The following is a 27,949-nucleotide window of genomic DNA, read 5'->3' on the forward strand; positions in this document are numbered from 1 at the left end:
TATGTTAGCCAACCTGGCATATGCTGCTGCTGTTATCCTCTTGATGTGAGCATCAGGGGACAGGTCTGGCGTGATATCAACTCCCAGGTCTTTCTCTCTCTCGGACTCTTGAAGTATTTCATCTCCCAAGTGATACCTTGTATCTGGTCTCCTGCTTCCTACCCCTATCTTCATTACATTACATTTGCTTGGATTAAACTCTAACAGCCATTTGTTCGACCATTCCTGCAGCTTGAAAGCTGCAGAGTCCAAGTACAGAGCCCTGTGGGACTCCACTGGTGACTTCACGCCAGTCTGAGGTCTCATCCCTCACTGTAACTCTCTGCTTCCTATTGTTTAGGTACTCCCTTATCCACTGGAGCGCCCTACCAGTTACTCTTTCCTGTTTCTCTAGCTTATGCAGCAACCTTTTATGGGGTACTGTGTCAAAGGCTTTCCGACAGTCCAAAAAAAATGCAGTCCGCCCACCCTTCTCTTTCTTGTTTAATGTTTGTCACCTGATCGTAGAATTCTATCAATCCTGTAAGGCAAGATTTACGCTCCCTGAACCCATGTTGATGGGTTGTCACGAAGTCTCTTCTCTCCAGATGTGTTACTAGGTTTTTTCTCACAATCTTCTCCATCACCTTGCATGGAATACAAGTTAAGGACACTGGCCTGTAGTTCAGTGCCTCTTGTCTGTCACCCTTTTTGAATATTGGTACTACATTAGCAGTCTTCCATATTTCTGGTAGGTCCCCCGTTTCCAGTGACCTACTATACACTATGGAGAGTGGTAGGCAAAGTGCTTCTGCACACTCTTTCAATACCCATGGCGAGATTCCATCTGGCCCAACAGCTTTTCTCACATCCAGCTCCAATAGGTGCTTCTTGACCTCATCTCTTGTAATTTTGAACCTATCCAAGGTCAAATGGTTTGCTGCCACCTTTTCTAGCGCCGCGACATCTCCCTGTTCTATTGTAAAGACCTCCTGGAACCTTTTGTTGAGTTCTTCACACACCTCTTTGTCATTCTCTGTGTACCTGTCCTCGCCCACCCTAAGTTTCATCACCTGTTCCTTCACTGTTGTCTTCCTCCTTATGTGACTGTGTAGTAGCTTGGGTTCGGTCTTGGCTTTATTAGCTATATCATTTTCATACCTTTTCTCAGCTGCTCTTCTCACAATGACATACTCGTTCCTGGTTCTCTGGTATCTCTCTCTACTTTCTGGTGTTCTGTTATTACGGAAGTTCCTCCATGCCCTTTTGTTTTGCTCCTTTGCTTTCATACATTCCTTATTAAACCACGGATTCTTCCTTTGCTTCTCTGTTTTTTCATCTCGGGCTGGGACAAACCTGCTTACAGCCTCCTGACATTTTTGGGTGACATAGTCCATCATGTCTTGTACGGACTTGGTTCCGAGTTCTGTGTCCCAATGTATATCCCATAGGAATATATTCCTTTCCTCATAGTTTCCCTTTCGGTACGCCAGCCCTTTGGTTCCCAGTTCTTTTTTGGGGGTGATAATTCCTAGCTCAACCAGGTACTCAAAGCTCAATACACTGTGATCACTCATTCCCAAGGGGGCTTCCAACTTAACTTCCCTTATATCCGACTCATTTAGGGTAAATATCAGATCAAGCAAGGCTGGTTCATCCCCTCGTCTCATTCTTGTCGGTCCCTTGACGTGTTGACTTAGAAGGTTTCTTGTTGCCACATCCAGCAGCTTAGCTCTCCATGTGTCTGGGCCTCCATGTGGGTCTCTGTTCCCCCAATCTATCTTCCCATGGTTGAAGTCTCCCATTATTAGAAGTGTGGATCCGTTCCTGCTAGCCACAGAAGCTGCTCTCTCTATTATATTGATGGTGGCCAAGTTGTTTCTATCATATTCCTGTCTGGGTCTTCTGTCATTTGGTGGGGGGTTATATATGACTACTATTATAATTTTCTGTCCTCCAGTTGCTATGGTGCCTGAAATGTAGTCACTGAAACCTTCACAGTTCTGAATTACCATCTCTTCGAAACTCCAACCTTCTCTTAGTAGCAGAGCTACCCCACCTCCTCCTCTCCCTTCTCTCTCTTTCCTCACTACATAGTAGCACTGTGGAAACACTGCGTTTGTTATGATTTTCGTTAACTTTGTTTCTGTGAGTGCTATTATGTCTGGGTTTTCTTCTAGTGCCCATTCTCCAAGTTCACTTGTCTTATTTGAAATCCCGTCTATGTTAGTGTACATCGCCTTGAAGCTCACTTTCTTCTGTTCATTTTCATGTCCCTTTCTTGGCAAGCATTTTGCTGGTGTGGGAAGCTGTTCCGTGGGTGAAAGGATCTGTGAGGTGGTTTGCAGGGTCTCAGAGGATTTTGGGGTGGGGGGTGGGGGTTGAAGGGAAGGGGGGACAGGTAGGGTGTGGGTTAAGGAGGTAGGGGGGACATGGAGGATACACAGTGAGTGGGGAGGAGGGATAGGGAGGGTCTGGGATGAAGGGGGAGGGGGGACTGGGGGAAAAAGGTGGGAGGGGGGACATGATGGGAATGGGGAAGGGGTGCCAGGGTCAGAATGGGGTGGGGTGGGAGGGAGGGTTGGGTGGGGGCAGGTAGGGTGAGGGAAAGGAAGGGTTTCTATGCAGAGGGGGGTGGTGGTGTTGCCCCCCCCCCCCTCTGGTGTTGCTGGTATGCTGGTTTTGGGTTCTCCTCTTGTCTCTGGGACTGTTGTGTTGAGGGTTGTGATTTCCTGGTTTGCTCCTCTCTCCCTGAACTTCCTCCTTGCCTCTGCTGCCCTGGCTCTCTCCTCCTTCGTCCTGTCCCTCTGCAGGAATACTTTTTTGTATCCCTCCATATGCTGCAGACGACTCTTCCTTTCGAGAATGTCCTCCTTTGTGGTTTCGTTTGTAAACACCACCTTTACAAGTCGGTTTCTGTCCTTGTTGTACCAGCCCAACCTGAAAACCTTCTCTATGTTATGTACAGCCCCTTCCATCTGTAACCCCTTCAGTAGCCCATGTACTGCCTCTCTATCCTTGCCATTCCATTCTTGCCTGTTGGATCCTTCCTGTTCTTTGATGCCTACAACTACCACTGATCTTTTCCTCTCCAGCAGTTGAGTGGTGCAACTTGCTGCTTCCTGTGACGTAGCTGCTTGCATCGCTACCTCTCTCACTGTGTCCATTGCTTCTGAGCTCTTTTTCAGTATATCCGCAAATGTATCAGGTACAGAGGCATTTCCTTCCAATGTAACATTCCCACCTTCCCTTTGGATGATAATCTGATGCTCTGTCTCTTTATTGTTCTCTGTGAGAGATTTGATCTCCTCCCTTGCTGATGCTAGCTCACTTTGCAGATTGTTAATTGTAATCTTCATTTCATTCATCTCCCTCCTGAATTCCTCCAGAACTTGGGTTAGCAATTCCTTTGTTTGATCTCCCTGGCTGCTTTCCTTGTCCTTGTTGCGGCCTCCTGCAATTTTGTCCCTTGTCAAGAGAGAGAGAGAGCAAGAGAGAGCAAACAAGAGAGAGAGAGGGCAAGAGAGAGAGAGGGCAAGAGAGAGAGAGGGCAAGAGAGAGAGAGAGAGCAAGAGAGAGAGAGAGAGCAAGAGAGAGAGAGAGAGCAAGAGAGAGAGAGAGCAAGAGAGAGAGAGAGCAAGAGAGAGAGAGAGAGAGAGAGAGAGAGAGAGAGAGAGAGAGAGAGAGAGAGAGAGAGAGAGAGAGAGAGAGAGAGAGAGAGAGAGAGAGAGAGAGAGAGAGAGAGAGAGAACGTGTGTCTCTTGGGATGGGGTTACTAGGAGGTGAGGTGTTCAGCTTACAGCAGGTAAGAAGGGGGGTGGATTATGAGAGGTTTTATCTCCTTTCCACGAAAGGTGTTAATCCCTTCTAGCCTGTGTGTGCGTGTGTGTGTGCGTGCATACGTACGTGGGCTTGAGTGCGTGCGTGCGTGCGTGCGTGTGCGTGCGTGCGTGCGCGTGCGTGTGTCACTAGTTCACGGAAGCGGTAACTTCTACCCAGATTGAGCCACGCTGAGATTTTAAATATATATACTATCCTGAACAAGAATTTGATAATATTTTACCTCACACTGTACACCTGATTACTTGACCAGAGAGGGGGTACATACCAGACTGTTTCCCGCTCACACAACTAGATGAGTAATGATGATGTATGGTTGACGATGGTGCTCCATCGTCGCCTTCCACTTGGTGATTCTCTAAGTGCTAGTAGATTGACGACGTCGATTCTTTTCTACACAAATCTCTGGAGTCACAGTCACCACCCAACAAACACAGTCACAGTTCCACGGCGGGCCGTCCCACCTGGCCGTCAGGTCAGGTCAGGTCAGGTCACTACTCGGTCCTCCACACTGTATGCACCGGTGATTTCACTAGTTACACTTTGTTTTTTTTGCACTATCGCTAGCGATATGACTATGCTATGTAGCACCCTGCTAGCTACACACTGCGAGAGGCCAAATACTATGATCTAGCCTCAATAATCCTTCAATGTCCCGAGAAATTAACAAATTTCCGCGGACCTCGCTAATCGCGTGTCTCTCCTACCGTCGCTCGTGTGGTGTGTGTAGTTGGTGATGGGTATGTTGCGTGTAGGTTGTGATGGGTATGGTGTGTGAAGGTGGTGATGGGTATGGTGTGTGTAGGTGGTGGTAGGTATGGTGTGTGTAGGTGGTGATGGATATGGTGTGTGTAGGTGATGATGGATATGGTGTGTGTAAGTGGTGGTGGGTATGGTGAGTGTAGGTTGTGATGGATATGGTGTGTGTGTAGGTGGTGATGGGTATAATGTGGGTAGGTGGTGATAGCTATGATGTGTGTAGGTGGTGGTGGGTATGGTGTGTGTAGGCGATGTGGTATGAAGTGTGTAGGTGGTGACGCGTATGGTGTGTGTAGGTGGTGATGGGTACGGTGTGTGTAGGCGGTGATAGCTATTGTGTGTGTGTGTAAGTAGTTATGGGTATGGTGTGAAGATGCTGACATTGACAGGAGGGTATGGGTGGGTGTGGTGGAGACCCGGGAGGGTGTGTGTAGGTGGTGATGGGTATGGTGTGTTGGTGTTGATTGGTATAGTGTAAAGATACATACATTTATAGGAGAGTATGGGAGGGTATGGTGGACACTCGGGAAGGTGTATGTAGGTGGTGATGGGTATGGTGTGTGTAGGTGGTGATGGGTAAGGTGTGTGTAGGTGATGATAGATATAGTGTGTGTAGGTAGTGATAGGTATATTGTGTCTAGGTGGTGATGAGTATGGTGTGTGTGTAGGTGGTGATGAATTTGGGGAGTGTAGGTGGTGATGGGTATGGCGTGTGGTGGTGGTGATGGGGATGGTGTGTGTAGGTGGAGATGGGTATGGTGTGCGTAGGTGGTGATGGGTATGGTGTGTGTAGATTGTTTTGGGATTGGTGTGTGTGTAGGTGGTGATATGTATAGTATGTTTGGGTGGTGATGGATATGGTGCATGTGGGTGGTGATGACAATGGTGTGTAGATGGTGATGGGTATGGTGTGCGTAGATGGTGATGTGTTTGGTGTGTGTAGATTGTTTTGGGTATAGTGTGTGTAGGTGTTGATATGTATGTGTGTTTATTTGGTGATGGATATGGTGCATGTAGGTGGTGATGTGAATGATGTGTGTAGATGGTGATGGGTATGGTGTGCGCAGGTTGTGATGGATAACGTGTGTGTGTGTTGACCAGACCACACACTAGAAATTGAAGGGACGACGACGTTTCGGTCCGTCCTGGACCATTCTCAAGTCGATTGTGATGAGGACAGGCATTAAATAGGCAAGAGAGAGCTGAGGAGGAAAGTCAGGTGTAGGGGATAGTAGTAATGAGAACTGCAGCAGGCCTATTGGCCCATACGAGGCAGCTCCCATTATAACCACCGAAGGAGATAGTAATAGGAATAAGAAGAGGATAGCAAGGGAGCGTAGAAGACAATGAACAGAAAAAGGGAGAAGAGAGAAAGAAAGGGAAAGAGAAAGAAAGAAATGGAAGGGGGAAAGCTTATGTTAAGTCACGTTTGTTAGAAAGATTAGAGCATTTGAGTATATACTGTGAAAGGGAAGAGTCCACAGCAACAAAGCCACAGCAACAAAGCCAGGACTGTGTGTGTGTGTAGGTGGTGATGGGTATGATTTGAAGATTCATACATTTTCAGGAGAGTATGGGAGGATATAGTGGAGACCCTGGGAGGGTATGTGTAGGTGGTGATGGGTATTGTGTGTGTTGGTGGTGATGGGTATTGTGCGTGATTAGGTGGTGATGGGTATGGTGAGCGTAGGTGGTGATGGGTATGGTGCATGACGGTTGTTATGGGTATGGTGTGTGAAGATGATGATAAGTATGATGTGGGTACGTAGTGATGGGTATGGTGTACTCGCCTAATTGTACTCATCTAATTGTGCTTGCGGGGGTTAAGCTTTGTCTCTTTGGTTGACAGTTGACAGCCTCTCAACTGTCAATCAAGTGATGTGCAGATTCCTGAGCCTACTCGGCTCTGTCATATCTACATATGAAACTGTGTTTGGAGTCAGACTCAACCACATCACTGCTTAGTGCATTCCATTTAAGTGGAGATGGATATTATGTGTGTTAGTGGTGATGGATATTGTGGTGATCGATATGGTGTGATGGATATGATTGGTATGGTGTGTGTAGGTGGTAATGGGTATGGTGTGTGTAGGTGGTGATAGGTATATTGTGTGTAGGTAGAAATTGGTATGGTACGTGTAGGTGGTGATGGATATTGTGGTGATCGATATGGTGTGTGTGTAGGTGGTGATGGGTATGGTGTGTGTAGGTGGTGATGGGTATGGTGTGTGTAGGTGGTGATGGGTATGGTGTGTGTGTGTAGGTGGTGATGGGTATGGTGTGTGTAGGTGGTGATGGGTATGGTGTGTGTAGGTTGTTAGTGGTATAGTGTGTGTAGGTGGAGATATGTATGGTGTATTTAGGTGTGATGGATATGGTGTTTAAGTGATGATGTGTGTGTGTGTGTGTAGGTGGTAATGGGTATGTTGTGAAGATTAATAAATTTACAAGAGGGTATGGGAGGGTTTGGTGGTGTCTCGGGATGGTGTGTGTAGGTGATGATGGGTATGGTGAATATAGGTGGTGATAGGTATAATGTGTGTAAGTGATGATGGATATGGTGTGTGTAGGTGGTGGTGGGTATTGTGAGTGTAGGTGGTGATGAGTATGGTGTGTGTACGTGCTGATGGATATCGTGTGATGGATATGACTGGTATGGTGTGATTTGGTGTTGATGGGTAGGGTGCGTGTGTGTACGTGGTGTTGGATATGATGTAATGGATATGATGGGTATAGTGTATGTTGGTAGTGATGGGTATGGTGTGTGTGTAGTTGGTGATGGGTATGAAGTGGGTAGGTGGTGATGGATATTGTCTGAAGATGTTTACATTGACAGGAGGGTATGTGAGGGTGTGGGTGAAGACCCGGGATGGTGTGTTTAGGTGGTGATGGGTGTAGTGTGTGTATGTGGTTATAGCTATGGTATGTGTAGGTGGTGATGGGTATGGTGTGTGTAGGTGGTGAAGGGTATAGTGTGTGTAGGTTCTGATGGGTATTGTGTGTGTAGGTGGTGATGTGTATGGTGTGTGTAGGTGGTGATGAGTATTATGTGTGCAGTTGGTGTTCGTATAGTGTGTGTAGGTAGTGAGGTATAATGTGTGTTGGTGTTGATGCGTATGGTGTGTGTAGGTCGTGATATGTTTTTTGTGTGTAGGTGGTTGTAGGTATGGTGTGTAGGTGGTCATGGGTATAGTGTGTGTAGTTGGTGATGGGTATGGAGTGTATAGGTGCTGATAAGTATGGTGTGTGTGTGTGTAGGTGGTGATGGGTATAGTGTGTGTGTAGGTGGTGATGGGTATAGTGTGTGTATTGGTGCTGATGAGTGTGGTGTGTATAGGTGGTGATGGTTGTGGTGTATGTTGGAGGTGATGGGTATGGTGTGTGTAGGTGGTGATGGGTATAGGTGGTGATGGGAATGGTGTGTGTAGGTGGTGATTAATATGGTGATTGAAGGTTCTGATGGATATGGCGTGTGTCAGTAGTGATGGGTATGGTGTGTGTAGATGTAGATGGGCTATGGTGTGTGTAGGTGGTGATGGGTATTGTGTGTGTAGGTTGTGATGGGTATGGAATGTTTAGATGATGATGGGTATGGTGTATGTAAGTGGTGATGGTTATGCTGTGTGTAGGTGGTGATGTGTATTGTGTGTGTAGGTGGTGATTGGTATGGTGAGTGAAAGTTGTGATGAGTAAGGTGTGAAGATGCTTACATTGACAGGAGGGTATGGTGTGTGTAGGTGGTAACGGGTATGGTGAGTGTGTAGGCAGTGCTAGGTATGGTGAGTTTAGGTGGTGATTGGTATGGTGAGTGTTGGTGGATATATTTAGGGTGTATTTAGTTTTTTTTCTACCACAGACGTAGCCATACATTTACAATGCTAATCAGCATATATACATGTTCTTCTGTCCTCCATGGACCGGGTTAGAAATGTGTTAAACATATAGTTCTGGGGCTTATTGAACAAATGTGTTTGTTGTGTTTAGGTGGTGATGAGTATGGTGTGAAGATTCATATATTTACAAGAGGGTATGGTGGTGACCCGCGAGGTTGTGTGTAGTTGGTGATGTGGTATGGTGTGTTTAGGTGGTGATGGGTATGTTGTGTGTAGGTAGTGATGGGTATGGTGTGTGTAGGTGATGATGGGTATGTTGTGTGTAGGTGGTGATGGGTATGGTGTGTGTAGGTAGTGATGGGTATGGTGTGTGTAGGTGGTGATGGGTATGTTGTGTGTAGGTGGTGATGGGTATGTTGTGTGTAGGTGGTGATGGGTATGTTGTGTGTAGGTGATGATGGGTATGTTGTGTGTAGGTGGTGATGGATATGGTGTGTGTAGGTGGTGATGGATATGTTGTGTGTAGGTGGTGATGGATATGGTGTGTGTAGGTGGTGATGGATATGTTGTGTGTAGGTGGTGATGGGTCTGTTGTGTGTTGGTGGTGATGGGTATGTTGTGTGTAGGTGGTGATGGGTATGGTGTGTGTAGGTGGTGATGGGTATGTTGTGTGTTGGTGGTGATGGGTATGTTGTGTGTAGGTGGTGATGGGTATGTTGTGTGTAGGTGATGATGGGTATGTTGTGTGTTGGTGGTGATGGGTATGTTGTGTGTAGGTGATGATGGGTATGTTGTGTGTAGGTGGTGATGGGTATGTTGTGTGTAGGTGATGATGGGTATGTTGTGTGTAGGTAGTGATGGATATGGTGTGTGTAGGTGATGATGGGTATGTTGTGTGTTGGTGGTGATTGGTATGTTGTGTGTAGGTGGTGATGGATATGTTGTGTGTAGGTGATGATGGGTATGTTGTGTGTAGTTGGTGATGTGGTATGGTGTGTGTAGGTGATGATGTGTATGTTGAGTGTAGGTGGTGATGGGTATGTTGTGTGTAGGTAGTGATGGATATGGTGTGTGTAGGTGATGATGGGTATGTTGTGTGTTGGTGGTGATTGGTATGTTGTGTGTTGGTGGTGATGGGTATGTTGTGTGTAGGTGGTGATGGATATGTTGTGTGTAGGTGGTGATGGGTATGTTGTGTGTAGGTGATGATGGGTATGTTGTGTGTAGTTGGTGATGTGGTATGGTGTGTGTAGGTGATGATGTGTATGTTGTGTGTAGGTGGTGATGGGTATGTTGTGTGTAGGTGATGATGGGTATGTTGTGTGTAGGTGGTGATGGGTATGTTGTGTGTAGGTGATGATGGGTATGTTGTGTGTAGGTGGTGATGGGTATGTTGTGTGTAGGTGATGATGGGTATGTTGTGTGTAGGTGGTGATGGGTATGTTGTGTGCAGGTGATGATGGGTATGTTGTGTGTAGGTAGTGATGGATATGGTGTGTGTAGGTGATGATGGGTATGTTGTGTGTTGGTGGTGATTGGTATGTTGTGTGTAGGTGGTGATGGATATGTTGTGTGTAGGTGGTGATGGATATGTTGTGTGTAGGTGGTGATGGATATGGTGTGTGTAGGTGGTGATGGGTATGGTGTGTGTAGGTGGTGATGGATATGTTGTGTGTAGGTGGTGATGGATATGGTGTGTGTAGGTGGTGATGGGTATGTTGTGTGTAGGTGGTGATGGGTATGGTGTGTGTAGGTGGTGATGGGTATGTTGTGTGTAGGTGGTGATGGGTATGGTGTGTGTAGGTGGTGATGGGTATGTTGTGTGTAGGTGGTGATGGATATGGTGTGTGTAGGTGGTGGTGGGTATGTTGTGTGTAGGTGGTGATGGGTATGGTGTGTGTAGGTGGTGATGGATATGTAGTGTGTAGGTGGTGATGGATATGGTGTGTGTAGGTGGTGATGGATAAGTTGTGTGTAGGTGGTGATGGGTATGTTGTGTGTAGGTGGTGATGGATATGGTGTGTGTAGGTGGTGATGGATATGGTGTGTGTAGGTGGTGATGGGTATGTTGTGTGTAGGTGGTGATGGATATGGTGTGTGTAGGTGGTGATGGATATGGTGTGTGTAGGTGGTGATGGGTATGTTGTGTGTAGGTAGTGATGGATATGGTGTGTGTAGGTGGTGGTGGGTATGGTGATGGATATGGTGTGTATGTGGTGATGGATATGGTGTGTGTAGGTGGTGGTGGGTATGATGTGTGTAGGTTGTGATAGCTATGGTGTGTGTAGTAGTTATGGGTATGGTGTGAAGATGCTGACATTGACAGGAGGGTATGGTGGTGACCCGGGATGGTGTGTGTAGGTGGTGAAGGGTATGATGTAAAGATGCATACATTTACAGGAGAGTATGGGAGGGTATGGTGGAGACCCGGAAGGATTTGGGAAGGGGGTGATGGGTATCGTGTGTGTAGGTGGTGATGGGTATGGTGTGTATGTAGGTGATGATTGATATGGTGTGATGGATATGATGAGTATGGTGTGAGTTTGTGTTGATGGGTATAGTGTGTGTGTAGGTGGTGATTATTATGGTGTTGTTATCATGAGTTGATTTCAGGGTTCAGCGTCCCTGCAACCCAGGCCTCCTTTTTGTTACGCACCCCCAGGAAGCAGCCCGTAGCAGCTATCTAACTCCCAGGTACCTATTTACTGCTAGGTGAACAGAAGCATCAGGGTGAAAGAAATTGCCCATTTGTTACTGCCTAAACCTGGGATCGAACCCGGAACCTCAGGTCTACGAATTCGAAGTGCTTATTAGCTTAAAAATTTGACTTTTTAGGCAAATCGGGCCTTGCATAGTAGGCCGAGAAGTGCGTTATATATATATATATATATATATATATATATATATATATAAATATATATATATATATATATATATATATATATATATATATATATATATATATATATATATATATATATATATATATATATATATATATATATATATATATATATATGTCGTACCTAGTAGCCAGAACGTACTTCTGAGCCTACTATGCAAGGCCCGATTTGCCTAATAAGCCAAGTTTTCATGAATTAATTGTTTTTCGACTACCTAACCTACCTAACCTAACCTAACCTAACTTTTTCGGCTACCTAACCTAACCTAACCTATAAAGATAGGTTAGGTTAGGTTAGGTAGGGTTGGTTAGGTTCGGTCATATATCTACGTAAATTTTAACTCCAATAAAAAAAATTGACCTCATACATAATGAAATAGGTAGCTTTACCATTTCATAAGAAAAAAATTAGAGAAAATATATTAATTCCGGAAAACTTGGCTTATTAGGCAAATCGGGCCTTGCATAATAGGCTGAGAAGTGCGTTCTGGCTACTAGGTACGACATATATATATATATATATATATATATATATATATATATATATATATATATATATATATATATATATATATATATATATATATATATATATATATATATATATATATGTCGTACCTAGTAGCCAGAACGCACTTCTCAGCCTACTATGCAAGGCCCGATTTGCCTAATAAGCCAAGTTTTCATGAATTAGTTGTTTTTCGACTACCTAACCTACCTAACCTAACCTAACCTAACTTTTTCGGCTACCTAACCGAACCTAACCTATAAAGATAGGTTAGGTTAGGTTAGGTAGGGTTGGTTAGGTTCGGTCATATATCTAGGTTAATTTTAACTCCAATAAAAAAAAAATGACCTCATACATAATGAAATGGATAGCTTTATCATTTCAAAATAAAAAAAATAGAGAAAATATATTAATTCAGGAAAACTTGGCTTATTAGGCAAATCTGGGCATGCATAGTAGGCTGAGAAGTGCGTTCTGGCTACTAGGTACGACATATATATATATATATATATATATATATATATATATATATATATATATATATATATATATATATATATATATATATATATATATATATATATATATATATGTCGTACCTAGTAGCCAGAACGCACTTCTCAGCCTACTATGCAAGGCCCGATTTGCCTAATAAGCCAAGTTGTCCAGAATTAATATATTTTCTCAATTTTTTTTATTATGAAATGATAAAGCTACCCATTTCATTATGTATGAGGTCAATTTTTTTTTATTGGAGATCAAATTAACGTAGATATATGACCGAACCTAACCAACCCTACCTAACCTAACCTAACCTATCTTTATAGGTTAGGTTAGGTTAGGTAACCGAAAAAGTTAGGTAAGGTTAGCTTAGGTAGGTTAGGTAGTCGAAAAACAATTAATTCATGAAAACTTGGATTATTAGGCAAATCAGGCCTTGCATAGTAGGCTGAGAAGTGCGTTCTGGCCACTAGGTACGACATATGTCTATATATATATATATATATATATATATATATATATATATATATATATATATATATATATATATATATATATATATATATATATATATATATATATATATATATATATATATATATATATATATATATATATATATATATATATATATATATATATATGTCGTACCTAGTAGCCAGAACTCACTTCTCAGCCTACTATTCAAGGCCCGATTTGCCTAATAAGCCAAGTTTTCCTGAATTAAAATATTTACTATAATTTTTTTCTTATGAAATGATAAACCAACCCTTTTCTCTATGTATGAGGTCAATTTTTTTTTATTGGAGTTAAAATTAACGTAGATATATGACCGAACCTAACCAACCCTACCTAACCTAACCTAACCTATATTTATAGGTAAGGTTAGGTTAGGTAGCCAAAAAAAGCTAGGTTAGGTTAGGTTAGGTAGGTTAGGTAGACGAAAAAACATTAATTCATGAAAACTTGGCTTATTAGGCAAATCAGGCCTTGAATAGTAGGCTGAGAAGTGCGTTCTGGCTATTAGGTACGACATATATATATATATATATATATATATATATATATATATATATATATATATATATATATATATATATATATATATATATATATATATATATATATATATATATATATATGCGAACAAGCCTGAATGGTCCCCAGGACAATATGCAACTGAAAACTCACACCCCAGAAGTGACTCGAACCCATACTCCCAGAAGCAACGCAACTGGTATGTACAAGACGCCTTAATCCACTTGACCATCACGACCGGACATAATGAGGTGATAGCCGAGGCTATTTGAACCACCCCACCGCCGGCACTCGGATAGTTATCTTGGGCATAGCATTTTACCAAATCACCTCATTCTTAGGGGCACACGTGAGGAACACAAATGCGAACAAGCCAGAATGGTCCCCTGGACAATATGCAACTGAAAACTCACACCCCAGAAGTGACTCGAACCCATACTCCCAGAAGCAACGCAACTGGTATGTACAAGACGCCTTAATCCACTTGACCATCACGACCGGACATAATGAGGTGATAGCCGAGGCTATTTGAACCACCCCACCGCCGGCACTCGGATAGTTATCTTGGGCATAGCATTTTACCAAATCACCTCATTCTTAGGGGCACACGTGAGGAACACAAATGCGAACAAGCCAGAATGGTCCCCTGGACAATATGCAACTGAAAACTCACACCCCAGAAGTGACTCGAACCCATACTCCCAGAAGCAACGCAACTGGTATGTACAAGACGCCTTAATCCACTTGACCATCACGACCGGACATAATGAGGTGATAGCCGAGGCTATTTGAACCACCCCACCGCCGGCACTCGGATAGTTATCTTGGGCATAGCATTTTACCAAATCACCTCATTCTTAGGGGCACACGTGAGGAACACAAATGCGAACAAGCCAGAATGGTCCCCTGGACAATATGCAACTGAAAACTCACACCCCAGAAGTGACTCGAACCCATACTCCCAGAAGCAACGCAACTGGTATGTACAAGACGCCTTAATCCACTTGACCATCACGACCGGACATAATGAGGTGATAGCCGAGGCTATTTGAACCACCCCACCGCCGGCACTCGGATAGTTATCTTGGGCATAGCATTTTACCAAATCACCTCATTCTTAGGGGCACACGTGAGGAACACAAATGCGAACAAGCCAGAATGGTCCCCTGGACAATATGCAACTGAAAACTAACACCCCAGAAGTGACTCGAACCCATACTCCCAGAAGCAACGCAACTGGTATGTACAAGACGCCTTAATCCACTTGACCATCACGACCGGACATAACGAGTGCCGGCGGTGGGGTGGTTCAAATAGCCTCGGCTATCACCTCATTATGTCCGGTCGTGATGGTCAAGTGGATTAAGGCGTCTTGTACATACCAGTTGCGTTGCTTCTGGGAGTATGGGTTTGAGTCACTTCTGGGGGTGTGAGTTTTCAGTTGCATATTGTCCAGGGGACCATTCTGGCTTGTTCGCATTTGTGTTCCTCACGTGTGCCCCTAAGAATGAGGTGATTTGGTAAAATGCTATGCCCAAGATAACTATCCGAGTGCCGGCGGTGGGGTGGTTCAAATAGCCTCGGCTATCACCTCATTATGTCCGGTCGTGATGGTCAAGTGGATTAAGGCGTCTTGTACATACCAGTTGCGTTGCTTCTGGGAGTATGGGTTCGAGTCACTTCTGGGGTGTGAGTTTTCAGTTGCATATTGTCCAGGGGACCATTCTGGCTTGTTCGCATTTGTGTTCCTCACGTGTGCCCCTAAGAATGAGGTGATTTGGTAAAATGCTATGCCCAAGATAACTATCCGAGTGCCGGCGGTGGGGTGGTTCAAATAGCCTCGGCTATCACCTCATTATGTCCGGTCGTGATGGTCAAGTGGATTAAGGCGTCTTGTACATACCAGTTGCGTTGCTTCTGGGAGTATGGGTTCGAGTCACTTCTGGGGTGTGAGTTTTCAGTTGCATATTGTCCAGGGGACCATTCTGGCTTGTTCGCATTTGTGTTCCTCACGTGTGCCCCTAAGAATGAGGTGATTTGGTAAAATGCTATGCCCAAGATAACTATCCGAGTGCCGGCGGTGGGGTGGTTCAAATAGCCTCGGCTATCACCTCATTATGTCCGGTCGTGATGGTCAAGTGGATTAAGGCGTCTTGTACATACCAGTTGCGTTGCTTCTGGGAGTATGGGTTCGAGTCACTTCTGGGGTGTGAGTTTTCAGTTGCATATTGTCCAGGGGACCATTCTGGCTTGTTCGCATTTGTGTTCCTCACGTGTGCCCCTAAGAATGAGGTGATTTGGTAAAATGCTATGCCCAAGATAACTATCCGAGTGCCGGCGGTGGGGTGGTTCAAATAGCCTCGGCTATCACCTCATTATGTCCGGTCGTGATGGTCAAGTGGATTAAGGCGTCTTGTACATACCAGTTGCGTTGCTTCTGGGAGTATGGGTTCGAGTCACTTCTGGGGTGTGAGTTTTCAGTTGCATATTGTCCAGGGGACCATTCTGGCTTGTTCGCATTTGTGTTCCTCACGTGTGCCCCTAAGAATGAGGTGATTTGGTAAAATGCTATGCCCAAGATAACTATCCGAGTGCCGGCGGTGGGGTGGTTCAAATAGCCTCGGCTATCACCTCATTATGTCCGGTCGTGATGGTCAAGTGGATTAAGGCGTCTTGTACATACCAGTTGCGTTGCTTCTGGGAGTATGGGTTCGAGTCACTTCTGGGGTGTGAGTTTTCAGTTGCATATTGTCCAGGGGACCATTCTGGCTTGTTCGCATTTGTGTTCCTCACGTGTGCCCCTAAGAATGAGGTGATTTGGTAAAATGCTATGCCCAAGATAACTATCCGAGTGCCGGCGGTGGGGTGGTTCAAATAGCCTCGGCTATCACCTCATTATGTCCGGTCGTGATGGTCAAGTGGATTAAGGCGTCTTGTACATACCAGTTGCGTTGCTTCTGGGAGTATGGGTTCGAGTCACTTTTGGGGTGTGAGTTTTCAGTTGCATATTGTCCAGGGGACCATTCTGGCTTGTTCGCATTTGTGTTCCTCACGTGTGCCCCTAAGAATGAGGTGATTTGGTAAAATGCTATGCCCAAGATAACTATCCGAGTGCCGGCGGTGGGGTGGTTCAAATAGCCTCGGCTATCACCTCATTATGTCCGGTCGTGATGGTCAAGTGGATTAAGGCGTCTTGTACATACCAGTTGCGTTGCTTCTGGGAGTATGGGTTCGAGTCACTTCTGGGGTGTGAGTTTTCAGTTGCATATTGTCCAGGGGACCATTCTGGCTTGTTCGCATTTGTGTTCCTCACGTGTGCCCCTAAGAATGAGGTGATTTGGTAAAATGCTATGCCCAAGATAACTATCCGAGTGCCGGCGGTGGGGTGGTTCAAATAGCCTCGGCTATCACCTCATTATGTCCGGTCGTGATGGTCAAGTGGATTAAGGCGTCTTGTACATACCAGTTGCGTTGCTTCTGGGAGTATGGGTTCGAGTCACTTCTGGGGTGTGAGTTTTCAGTTGCATATTGTCCAGGGGACCATTCTGGCTTGTTCGCATTTGTGTTCCTCACGTGTGCCCCTAAGAATGAGGTGATTTGGTAAAATGCTATGCCCAAGATAACTATCCGAGTGCCGGCGGTGGGGTGGTTCAAATAGCCTCGGCTATCACCTCATTATGTCCGGTCGTGATGGTCAAGTGGATTAAGGCATCTTGTACATACCAGTTGCGTTGCTTCTGGGAGTATGGGTTCGAGTCACTTCTGGGGTGTGAGTTTTCAGTTGCATATTGTCCAGGGGACCATTCTGGCTTGTTCGCATTTGTGTTCCTCACGTGTGCCCCTAAGAATGAGGTGATTTGGTAAAATGCTATGCCCAAGATAACTATCCGAGTGCCGGCGGTGGGGTGGTTCAAATAGCCTCGGCTATCACCTCATTATGTCCGGTCGTGATGGTCAAGTGGATTAAGGCGTCTTGTACATACCAGTTGCGTTGCTTCTGGGAGTATGGGTTCGAGTCACTTCTGGGGTGTGAGTTTTCAGTTGCATATTGTCCTGGGGACCATTCTGGCTTGTTCGCATATATATATATATATATATATATATATATATATATATATATATATATATATATATATATATATATATATATATATATATATATATATATATATATATTAATAAATATGACCGAAAAAGTAAGATTAATAATTCTAACACGAATTTTCTCGATCTTTCGTACGTTTCTTTTCACTGTTGATGGTAATTCAAAAATCAATTCTCCAAAATTCATTTTTATTTCTAGTCTGACGCGACACTTTCGTTGACAGCGCGTTTCGTAAAACTTATTACATTTTCAAAGACTTTAGCTTACACATACACAACTAAATAGAACTTACGCATCTTCGATTTGTTTATATATACATTTGAGTGAGGTGGATGGGATGAGGTGGTATTAATAGGGTATTAAATTCCTAAACACAAGACAGAACACGAAACAATGGGTATTGAATGGCAGTGATTTGTAGAAAGCCTATTGGTCCATATTTCTTGATGCTTCTATATTGGAGCGGAGTCTTGAGGTGGGTAGAATATAGTTGTGCATTAATTGGCTGTTGATTGTTGGTGTTGACTTCTTGATGTGTAGTGCCTCGCAAACGTCAAGCCGCCTGCTATCGCTGTATCTATCGATGATTTCCGTGTTGTTTACTAGGATTTCTCTGGCGATGGTTTGGTTGTGGGAAGAGATTATATGTTCTTTAATGGAGCCCTGTTGCTTATGCATCGTTAAACGCCTAGAAAGAGATGTTGTTGTCTTGCCTATATACTGGTTTTTTTGGAGCTTACAGTCCCCAAGAGGGCATTTGAAGGCATAGACGACGTTAGTCTCTTTTAAAGCGTTCTCTTTTGTGTCAGGAGAGTTTCTCATGAGTAGGCTGGCCGTTTTTCTGGTTTTATAGTAAATCGTCAGTTGTATCCTCTGATTTTTGTCTGTAGGGATAACGTTTCTATTAGCAATATCTTTCAGGACCCTTTCCTCCGTTTTATGAGCTGTGGAAAAGAAGTTCCTGTAAAATAGTCTAATAGGGGGTATAGGTGTTGTGTTAGTTGTCTCTTCAGAGGTTGCATGGTGTTTCACTTTCCTTCTTATGATGTCTTCGACGAAACCATTGGAGAAGCCGTTGTTGACTAGGACCTGTCTTACCCTACAGAGTTCTTCGTCGACATGCTTCCATTCTGAGCTGTGGCTGAGAGCACGGTCGACATATGCGTTAACAACACTCCTCTTGTACCTGTCTGGGCAGTCGCTGTTGGCATTTAGGCACATTCCTATGTTCGGTCCTTAGTGTAGACTGCAGTGTGTATATAGGTAAACCCAGTATATAGGCAAGACAACAACATCTCTTTCTTGGCGTTTAACGATGCATAAGCAACAGGGCTCCATTAAAGAACATATAATCTCTTCCCACAACCAAACCATCGGCAGAGAAATCCTAGTAAACAACACAGAAATCATCGATAGATACAGCGATAGCAGGCGGCTTGACGTTTGTGAGGCACTACACATCAAGAAGTCAACACCAGCAATCAACAGCCAATTAATGCACAACTATATTCTACCCACCTCAAGACTCCGCTCCAATATAGAAGCATCAAGAAATATGGACCAATATTGTTTTTTACAAACACTTCTATTCAATACCGATTGTTTCGTGTTCTGTCTTGTGTTGATGAAATTAATACCCTATTAATACCACCTCTTGTTCCGTCTTGTGTTGATGAAATTAATACCCTATTAATGCCACCTCACCCCATCCACCTCAATCAAATGTAGATATAAAATCGGAGATGCGTAAGTTCTATTCAGTTGTGTATTTGTAAACTAAAGTCTTTGAAAATGTAATAAGTTTTACGAAACGTGCTCGTGTCGCGTCAGACTAGAAATAAAAATGAATTTTGGAGAATTGATTTTTGATTTACCTCCAACAGTGAAAAGAAATGTACGAAAGATTGAGAAAATTCGTGTTAGAATTATTAATCTTACTTTTTCGGTCATATTTAATAATATATATATATATATATATATATATATATATATATATATATATATATATATATATATATATATATATATATATATATGCGAACAAGCCTGAATGGTCCCCAGGACAATATGCAACTGAAAACTCACACCCCAGAAGTGACTCGAACCCATACTCCCAGAAGCAACGCAACTGGTATGTACAAGACGCCTTAATCCACTTGACCATCACGACCGGACATAATGAGGTGATAGCCGAGGCTATTTGAACCACCCCACCGCCGGCACTCGGATAGTAATCTTGGGCATAGCATTTTACCAAATCACCTTATTCTTTGGGGCACACGTGAGGAACACAAATGCGAACAAGCCTGAATGGTCCCCAGGACAATATGCAACTGAAAACTCACACCCCAGAAGTGACTCGAACCCATACTCCCAGAAGCAACGCAACTGGTATGTACAAGACGCCTTAATCCACTTGACCATCACGACCGGACATAATGAGGTGATAGCCGAGGCTATTTGAACCACCCCACGGCCGGCACTCGGATAGTAATCTTGGGCATAGCATTTTACCAAATCACCTCATTCTTTGGGGCACACGTGAGGAACACAAATGCGAACAAGCCTGAATGGTCCCCAGGACAATATGCAACTGAAAACTCACACCCCAGAAGTGACTCGAACCCATACTCCCAGAAGCAACGCAACTGGTATGTACAAGACGCCTTAATCCACTTGACCATCACGACCAGACATAATGAGGTGATAGCCGAGGCTATTTGAACCACCCCACCGCCGGCACTCGGATAGTAATCTTGGGCATAGCATTTTACCAAATCACCTCATTCTTTGGGGCACACGTGAGGAACACAAATGCGAACAAGCCTGAATGGTCCCCAGGACAATATGCAACTGAAAACTCACACCCCAGAAGTGACTCGAACCCATACTCCCAGAAGCAACGCAACTGGTGTGTACAAGACGCCTTAATCCACTTGACCATTACGACCGGACATAATGAGGTGATAGCCGAGGCTATTTGAACCACCCCACTGCCGGCACTCGGATAGTAATCTTGGGCATAGCAATTACCAAATCACCTCATTCTTTGGGCACACGTGAGGAACACAAATGCGAACAAGCCTGAATGGTCCCCAGGACAATATGCAACTGTTCGAGTCACTTCTGGGGTGTGAGTTTTCAGTTGCATATTGTCCTGGGGACCATTCAGGCTTGTTCGCATTTGTGTTCCTCACGTGTGCCCCAAAGAATGAGGTGATTTGGTAAAATGCTATGCCCAAGATTACTATCCGAGTGCCGGCGGTAGGTTGGTTCAAATAGCCTCGGCTATCACCTCATTATGTCCGGTCGTGATGGTCAAGTGGATTAAGGCGTCTTGTACATACCAGTTGCGTTGCTTCTGGGAGTATGGGTTCGAGTCACTTCTGGGGTGTGAGTTTTCAGTTATATATATATATATATATATATATATAGATATATATAGATATATATATATATATATATATATATATATATATATATATATATATATATATATATATATATATATATATATATATATATATATATATATATATATATATATATATTGCCTTCTTTGCCAAAGGACGGGAGGAGGGCATGCAAGACACGGCGAGGTTAATGACATTATCAAGAGAAGCCTTACCACAGCCGGTTGTCCAGCAGAGAGAGAGCCCCGTTACCTAATGTCCCGCAACTCTGATGAGCCTGTCGGTCGCCCAGACGGAATTACGGTGAACCCCTGGAAGAATGGTAGACAGTTGGTGTGGGACTACACTTGCGTTTCAACTTTAGCCAATACCTATGTTGACTTCAGTGCTACACAAGCAGGAGGAGCTGCCAATCACCGGGAAGCGGCCAAGTCACGTAAATACAGAGACCTTGAGCACCACTACAATTTTGTCCCCATTGCCTCAGAGACACTTGGTGCCTGGGGTAAAAGTGCTGCTAGCTTTTTGAAGGAGTTGGGGTCTAACTTAATCGAAACAACTAGAGACCCTAGAGCTGCCAGTTTTCTTTTTCAGCGCCTTAGTGTGGCAATTCAGAGAGGAAATGCTCACTGCATCCACGGTTCCTGCTCGCCATCTGAGGAGCTGGAGGAGCTGTTCAACTTGTGACAAGCAGCCTTGTACCCTGCATGTAATCAATATTGTAACTTTTTTTGTGTAATGACATTTTCAAATAAAGTTAGATAAATATACACACTTACCAAAAGAATAGGGGTGGTAGGAGAAGAAAATATCAAAGTGTTCAGTGAGGATCAACAAGGTCTTCTCTGAGTACTCTTTATTTTCTTCTCCGAGGCTATGGGTCCCTACATTTGCACCGGAGGTGGTACCCCTTCTAGGTTTTTTAAAATATATATATATATATATATATATATATATATATATATATATATATATATATATATATATATATATATATATATATATATATATATATATATTATTAAATATGACCGAAAAAGTATGATTAATAATTCTAACACGAATTTTCTCGATCTTTCGTACGTTTCTTTTCACTGTTGATGGTAATTCAAAAATCAATTCTCCAAAATTCATTTTTATTTCTAGTCTGACGCGACACTTTCGTTGACAGCGCGTTTCGTAAAACTTATTACATTTTCAAAGACTTTAGCTTACACATACACAACTGAATAGAACTTACGCATCTTCGATTTGTTTATATCTACATTTGAGTGAGGTGGATGGGGTGAGGTGGTATTAATAGGGTATTAAATTCCTAAACACAAGACAGAACACGAAACAATGGGTATTGAATGGCAGTGATTTGTAGAAAGCCTATTGGTCCATATTTCTTGATGCTTCTATATTGGAGCGGAGTCTATAATGAGGTGATAGCCGAGGCTATGTCTGGTCGTGATGGTCAAGTGGATTAAGGCGTCTTGTACATACCAGTTGCGTTGCTTCTGGGAGTATGGGTTCGAGTCACTTCTGGGGTGTGAGTTTTCAGTTGCATATTGTCCTGGGGACCATTCAGGCTTGTTCGCATTTGTGTTCCTCACGTGTGCCCCAAAGAATGAGGTGATTTGGTAAAATTCTATGCCCAAGATTACTATCCGAGTGCCGGCGGTGGGGTGGTTCAAATAGCCTCGGCTATCACCTCATTATGTCCGGTCGTGATGGTCAAGTGGATTAAGGCGTCTTGTACATACCAGTTGCGTTGCTCCTGGGAGTATGGGTTCGAGCCACTTCTGGGGTGTGAGTTTTCAGTTATATATATATATATATATATATATATATATATATATATATATATATATATATATATATATATATATATATATATATATATATATATATATATATATATATATTTGTTTTAATTTGAATATGAAATAACTGGAGACAATTTTTTCTACAGTTGAAACAATGAACATCAATTGAAGGAAACATTACAATGGTCTAATATTGGCAGGGAGACAACGCCCAAGGACTGTGCTGACCTGTACCGCCAGGGAGCGAGGCTGGATGGCGTCTACTTCATCAAACCTGACAGGTAATTGTATATCATCCAAACAATACCAGGTTAACCATCCAGGTCGTGCCAAGTTAATTATCCAGGTTGTGCCAGGTTAACTATCCAGGTCGGGCCAGGTCAACCATCCAAGTTTAGTGAGATCAACCATGCAGGTCGACAATCCAGGTCATGTTAGGTCGACAGTACAGGCCGTGTCAGGGTGACAGTACAGGCCGTGTCAGGTTGACAGTACAGGCCGTGTCAGGTCGAGAGTACAGGCCGTGTCAGGTTGACAGTACAGGTTGTGCCAGGTTGGCAGTAAAGGTCGAGCCAGGTCGACAGTTCAGGTCATGCCAGGTCATCCATCAAGGTCGTGCTAGGCCAACAAACAATATCATGCCAGGTCAATCATTGAGGTCGTACTTGGTCATCCGTCAAGGTCGTGCTAGGCCAACAAATAGTATCATGCCAGGTCAGTCATCAAGTTTGCGCCAGTTCAATCATTGAGGTCGTACCTGGTCATCCGTCAAGGTCGTGCTAGGCCAACAATCAGTATCATGCCAGGTCAGTCATCAAGTTTGCGCCAGTTCAATCATTGAGGTCGTACCTGGTCATCCGTCAAGGTCGTGCTAGGCCAACAATCAATATCATCCTAGCAAACATAAAACGTTGTTTGACGTTTTTATTTGGTCTCAGAAAGGTGACTCTGTAACTATTTATATTAAGACGTCTTTTTAACATCAAATATGTGCTCTGCTCTTTCGGTCTACCTCTCAACTCTCAATCAATCAACTGTTAATAACTACCAACTATTTTCTCCCCGCACACACACACACATACCCCCAGGAAGCAGCCTGTAACAGCTATCTAACTCCCAGGTACCTATGTACTGCTGGATAACAGGCGCATCATGGTGAAAGATAATTACCATTTTATTTCTGCCATCACCAGGGATCGAACCCGGACCATAGGATTACGAGAACAGAGCGCTGTCCACTCAGCTATCAGGCCCCTCTCCTGATGTGTGTGTGTGTGTGTGTGTGTGTGTGTACTTACATAATTGTACTTACCTAATTTTGCTTGTGGGGGTTGAGCTCTGGCTCTTTGGTCCCGCCTCTCAACCGTCAATCAACAGGTGTACAGGTTCCTGAGCCTATTGGGCTCTATCATATCTATACTTGAATCTGTGTATGGAGTCAGCTTCCACCACATCCCTTCCTAATGCATTCCATATGTCTACTACTCTGACACTGAAAAATTCTTTCTAACGTCTCTATGGCTCATTTGGCCACTCAATTTCCACCTGTGTTCCCTAGTGCGTGTGCCCCTTGTGTTAAAAAGTCTGTCTTTATCTACCCTATCAATTCCTCTGAGAATCTTGTATGTGGTGATCAGGTCCCCTCTAACTCTTCTGTCTCCCAGTGACGTGATGTTTAATTCCCGTAGTCTCTCCTCTAAGCTCATACCCCTCAGTTCTGGTTCTAGTCTGGTGGCAAACCTTTGAACCTTTTCAGTTTAGTCTTATGCTGGACTAGATATGGACTCCATGCTGGAGCCGCATACTCCAGGATTGGTCTGACATATGTGGTATATAATGTTTTGAAAGATTCTTGACACAAGTTTCTAAAAACCGTTCTCATGTTAGCCAACCTGGCATATGCCGCTCATGTTATCCTCCTGATATGAGCTTCAGGGGACATGTCTGGCCTGATATCAACCCCCAGGTCTTTCTCTGTCTCTGACTCTTGCAGGATTTCATCTCCTAAACTATACCTTGTATCTGGTCTCCTGCTCCCTACACCTATCTTCATTACATAACATTTGCGTGGGTTAAACTCTAACAACCATTTGTTCGACCATTCCTGCAGCTTGTCCAGGTCTTCTTGAAGCCTCAAGCTGTCCTCCTCTGTCTTAATCTTTCTCATAAGTTTGGCGTCGTCAGCAAACATTGAGAGGAATGAGTCTATACCCTCTGGAAGATCATTTTGAGCCCTACAGAGCCCTGTAGGACTCCACTGGTGACTTCACGCCAATCTGAGGTCTCACCCCTCACTGTAACTCTCTGCTTCCTATTGCTTAGATTCCCCCTTATCCACTGGAGCGCCCTGCCAGTTACTCCTGCCTGTTTTTCCAACTTAAGCATGTGCCTTATATGGGGTACTGTGTCAAAGGCTTTCCGACAGTCCAAATAAATGTAGTCCGCAGATGTATGGATCTGTTTGTGTACTCACCAAATTGTACTCATCTATTTGTGCTTGTGGGGGTTGAACTCTGGCTCTTTGGTCCCGCCTCTCAACCAGGGGACGCGCGTGTACTCACCTAGTTGTACTCACCTAGTTGTGCTTGCGGGGGTTGAGCTCTGGCTCTTTGGTCCCGCCTCTCAAATGTCAATCAACAGGTGTACAGGTTCCTGAGCCTATTGGGCTCTATCATATCTACACTTGAAACTCTGTATGGAGTCAGCCTCCACCACATCACTTCCTAATGCATTCCATTTGTCAACCACTCTGACACTAAAAAAGTTCTTTCTAATATCTCTGTGGCTCATTTGGGCACTCAGTTTCCACCTGTGCCCCCTAGTGCGTGTGTCCCTTGTGTTAAACAGCCTGTCTTTATCAACCCTGTCAATTCCCTTGAGGATCTTGAATGTGGTGATCATGTCCCCCCTAACTTGAGGTTATCTTGAGATGATTTCGGGGCTTTAGTGTCCCCGCGGCCCGGTCCTCGACCAGGCCTCCACCCCCAGGAAGCAGCCCGTGACAGCTGACTAACTCCCAGGTACCTATTTACTGCTAGGTAACAGGGGCATTCAGGGTGAAAGAAACTTTGCCCATTTGTTTCTGCCTCGTCTTCTGTCTAACTCTTCTGTCTTCCAACGAAGTGAGGTTTAATTCCCGTAGTCTCTCCTCGTAGTTCATACCTCTCAGCTCGGGTACTAGTCTGGTGGCAAACCTTTGAACCTTTTCCATTTTAGTCTTATGCTTGACTAGATACGGACTCCATGCTGGTGCCGTATACTCCAGGATTGGTCTGACATATGAGGTATATAATGTTCTGAAAGATTCCTTACACAAGTTTCTAAAGGCCGTTCTTATGTTAGCCAACCTGGCATATGCTGCTGCTGTTATCCTCTTGATATGAGCATCAGGGGACAGGTCTGGCGTGATATCAACCCCCAGGTCTTTCTCTCTCGCGGACTCTTGAAGTATTTCATCTCCCAAGTGATACCTTGTATCTGGTCTCCTGCTTCCTACCCCTATCTTCATTACATTACATATGCTTGGATTAAACTCTAACAGCCATTTGTTCGACCATTCCTGCAGCTTGTCCAGGTCTTCTTGAAGCCTCAAGCTGTCCTCCTCTGTCTTAATCTTTCTCATAATTTTGGCGTCGTCAGCAAACATTGAGAGGAATGAGTCTATACCCTCTGGGAGATCATTTACGTATATCAGAAACAGGATAGGTCCAAGTACAGAGCCCTGTGGGACTCCACTGGTGACTTCACGCCAGTCTAAGGTCTCACCCCTCACTGTAACTCTCTGCTTCCTATTGTTTAGGTACTCCCTTATCCACTGGAGCGCCCTACCAGTTACTCCTGTCTGTTTCTCTAGCTTATGCATCAACCTTTTATGGGGTACTGTGTCAAAGGCTTTCCGACAGTCCCAAAAAATGCAGTCCGCCCACCCTTCTCTTTCTTGTTTAATCTTTGTCACCTGATCGTAGAATTCTATCAATCCTGTAAGGCAAGATTTACCCTCCCTGAACCCATGTTGATGGGTTGTCACGAAGTCTCTTCTCTCCAGATATGTTACTAGGTTTTTTCTCACAATCTTCTCCATCACCTTGCATGGTATACAAGTTAAGGACACTGGCCTGTAGTTCAGTGCCTCTTGTCTGTCACACTTTTTGCACATTGGTTCTACATTAGCAGTCTTCCATATTTCTGGTAGGTCCCCCGTTTCCAGTGACCTACTATACACTATGGAGAGTGGTAGGCAAAGTGCTCCTGCACACTCTTTCAAGACCCATGGCGAGATTCCATCCGGCCCAACAGCTTTTCTCACATCCAGCTCCAATAGGTGCTTCTCGACCTCATCTCTTGTAATTTCGAACCTATCCAAGGTCACCTGGTTTGCTGCCACCTCTTCTAGCGCCGCTACATCTCCCTGTTCTATTGTAAAGACCTCCTGGAACCTTTTGTTGAGTTCTTCACACACACCTCTTTGTCATTCTCTGTGTACCTGTCCTCGCCCACCCTAAGTTTCATCACCTGTTCCTTCACTGTTGTCTTCCTCCTGATGTGACTGTGTAGTAGCTTGGGTTCGGTCTTGGCTTTATTAGCTATATCATTTTCATACCTTTTCTCAGCTGCTCTTCTCACACTGACATACTCGTTCCTGATTCTCTGGTATCTCTCTCTACTTTCTGGTGTTCTGTTATTACGGAAGTTCCTCCATGCCCTTTTGTTCTGCTCCTTTGCTTTCATACATTCCTTATTAAACCACGGATTCTTCCTTTGCTTCTCTGTTTTTTCCTGTCGGGCTGGGACAAACCTGCTTACAGCCTCCTGACATTTTTGGGTGACATAGTCCATCATGTCTTGTACGGACTTGGTTCCGAGTTCTGTGTCCCATAGGAATTTATTCATTTCCTCATAGTTTCCCTTTCGGTACGCCAGCCCTTTGGTTCCCAGTTCTTTTTTGGGGGTGATAAATCCCAGCTCAACCAGGTACTCAAAGCTCAATACACTATGATCACTCATTCCCAAGGGGGCTTCCAACTTAACTTCCCTTATATCCGACTCATTTAGGGTAAATATCAGATCAAGCAAGGCTGGTTCATCCCCTCCTCTCATATCTTGTCAGTCCCTTGACGTGTTGACTTAGAAAGTTTCTTGATGCCACATCCAGCAGCTTAGCTCTCCATGTGTCTGGGCCTCCATGTGGGTCTCTGTTCCCCCAATCTATCTTCCCATGGTTGAAGTCTCCCATGATTAGAAGTCTGGATCCGTTCCTGCT

The 27,949-nt window shown here is 44.1% G+C and overlaps 1 protein-coding gene across 1 annotated transcript in view; it reads left to right on the forward strand.

The window, feature by feature from the left end:
• LOC138351745 (golgin subfamily A member 6-like protein 22) overlaps positions 1–27,949 on the forward strand; it is a 180,412-nt gene that overhangs the window by 85,029 nt on the left and 67,434 nt on the right. Inside the window, exon 4 of the mRNA XM_069303773.1 lies at positions 22,890–22,970. Coding sequence (XP_069159874.1) covers positions 22,890–22,970 — 81 coding nt within the window. The remainder of the gene's footprint in view (positions 1–22,889; positions 22,971–27,949) is intronic.

The sequence above is a fragment of the Procambarus clarkii genome, chromosome 50 (assembly GCF_040958095.1).
Source record: "Procambarus clarkii isolate CNS0578487 chromosome 50, FALCON_Pclarkii_2.0, whole genome shotgun sequence".
Lineage (NCBI taxonomy): Eukaryota > Metazoa > Arthropoda > Malacostraca > Decapoda > Cambaridae > Procambarus > Procambarus clarkii.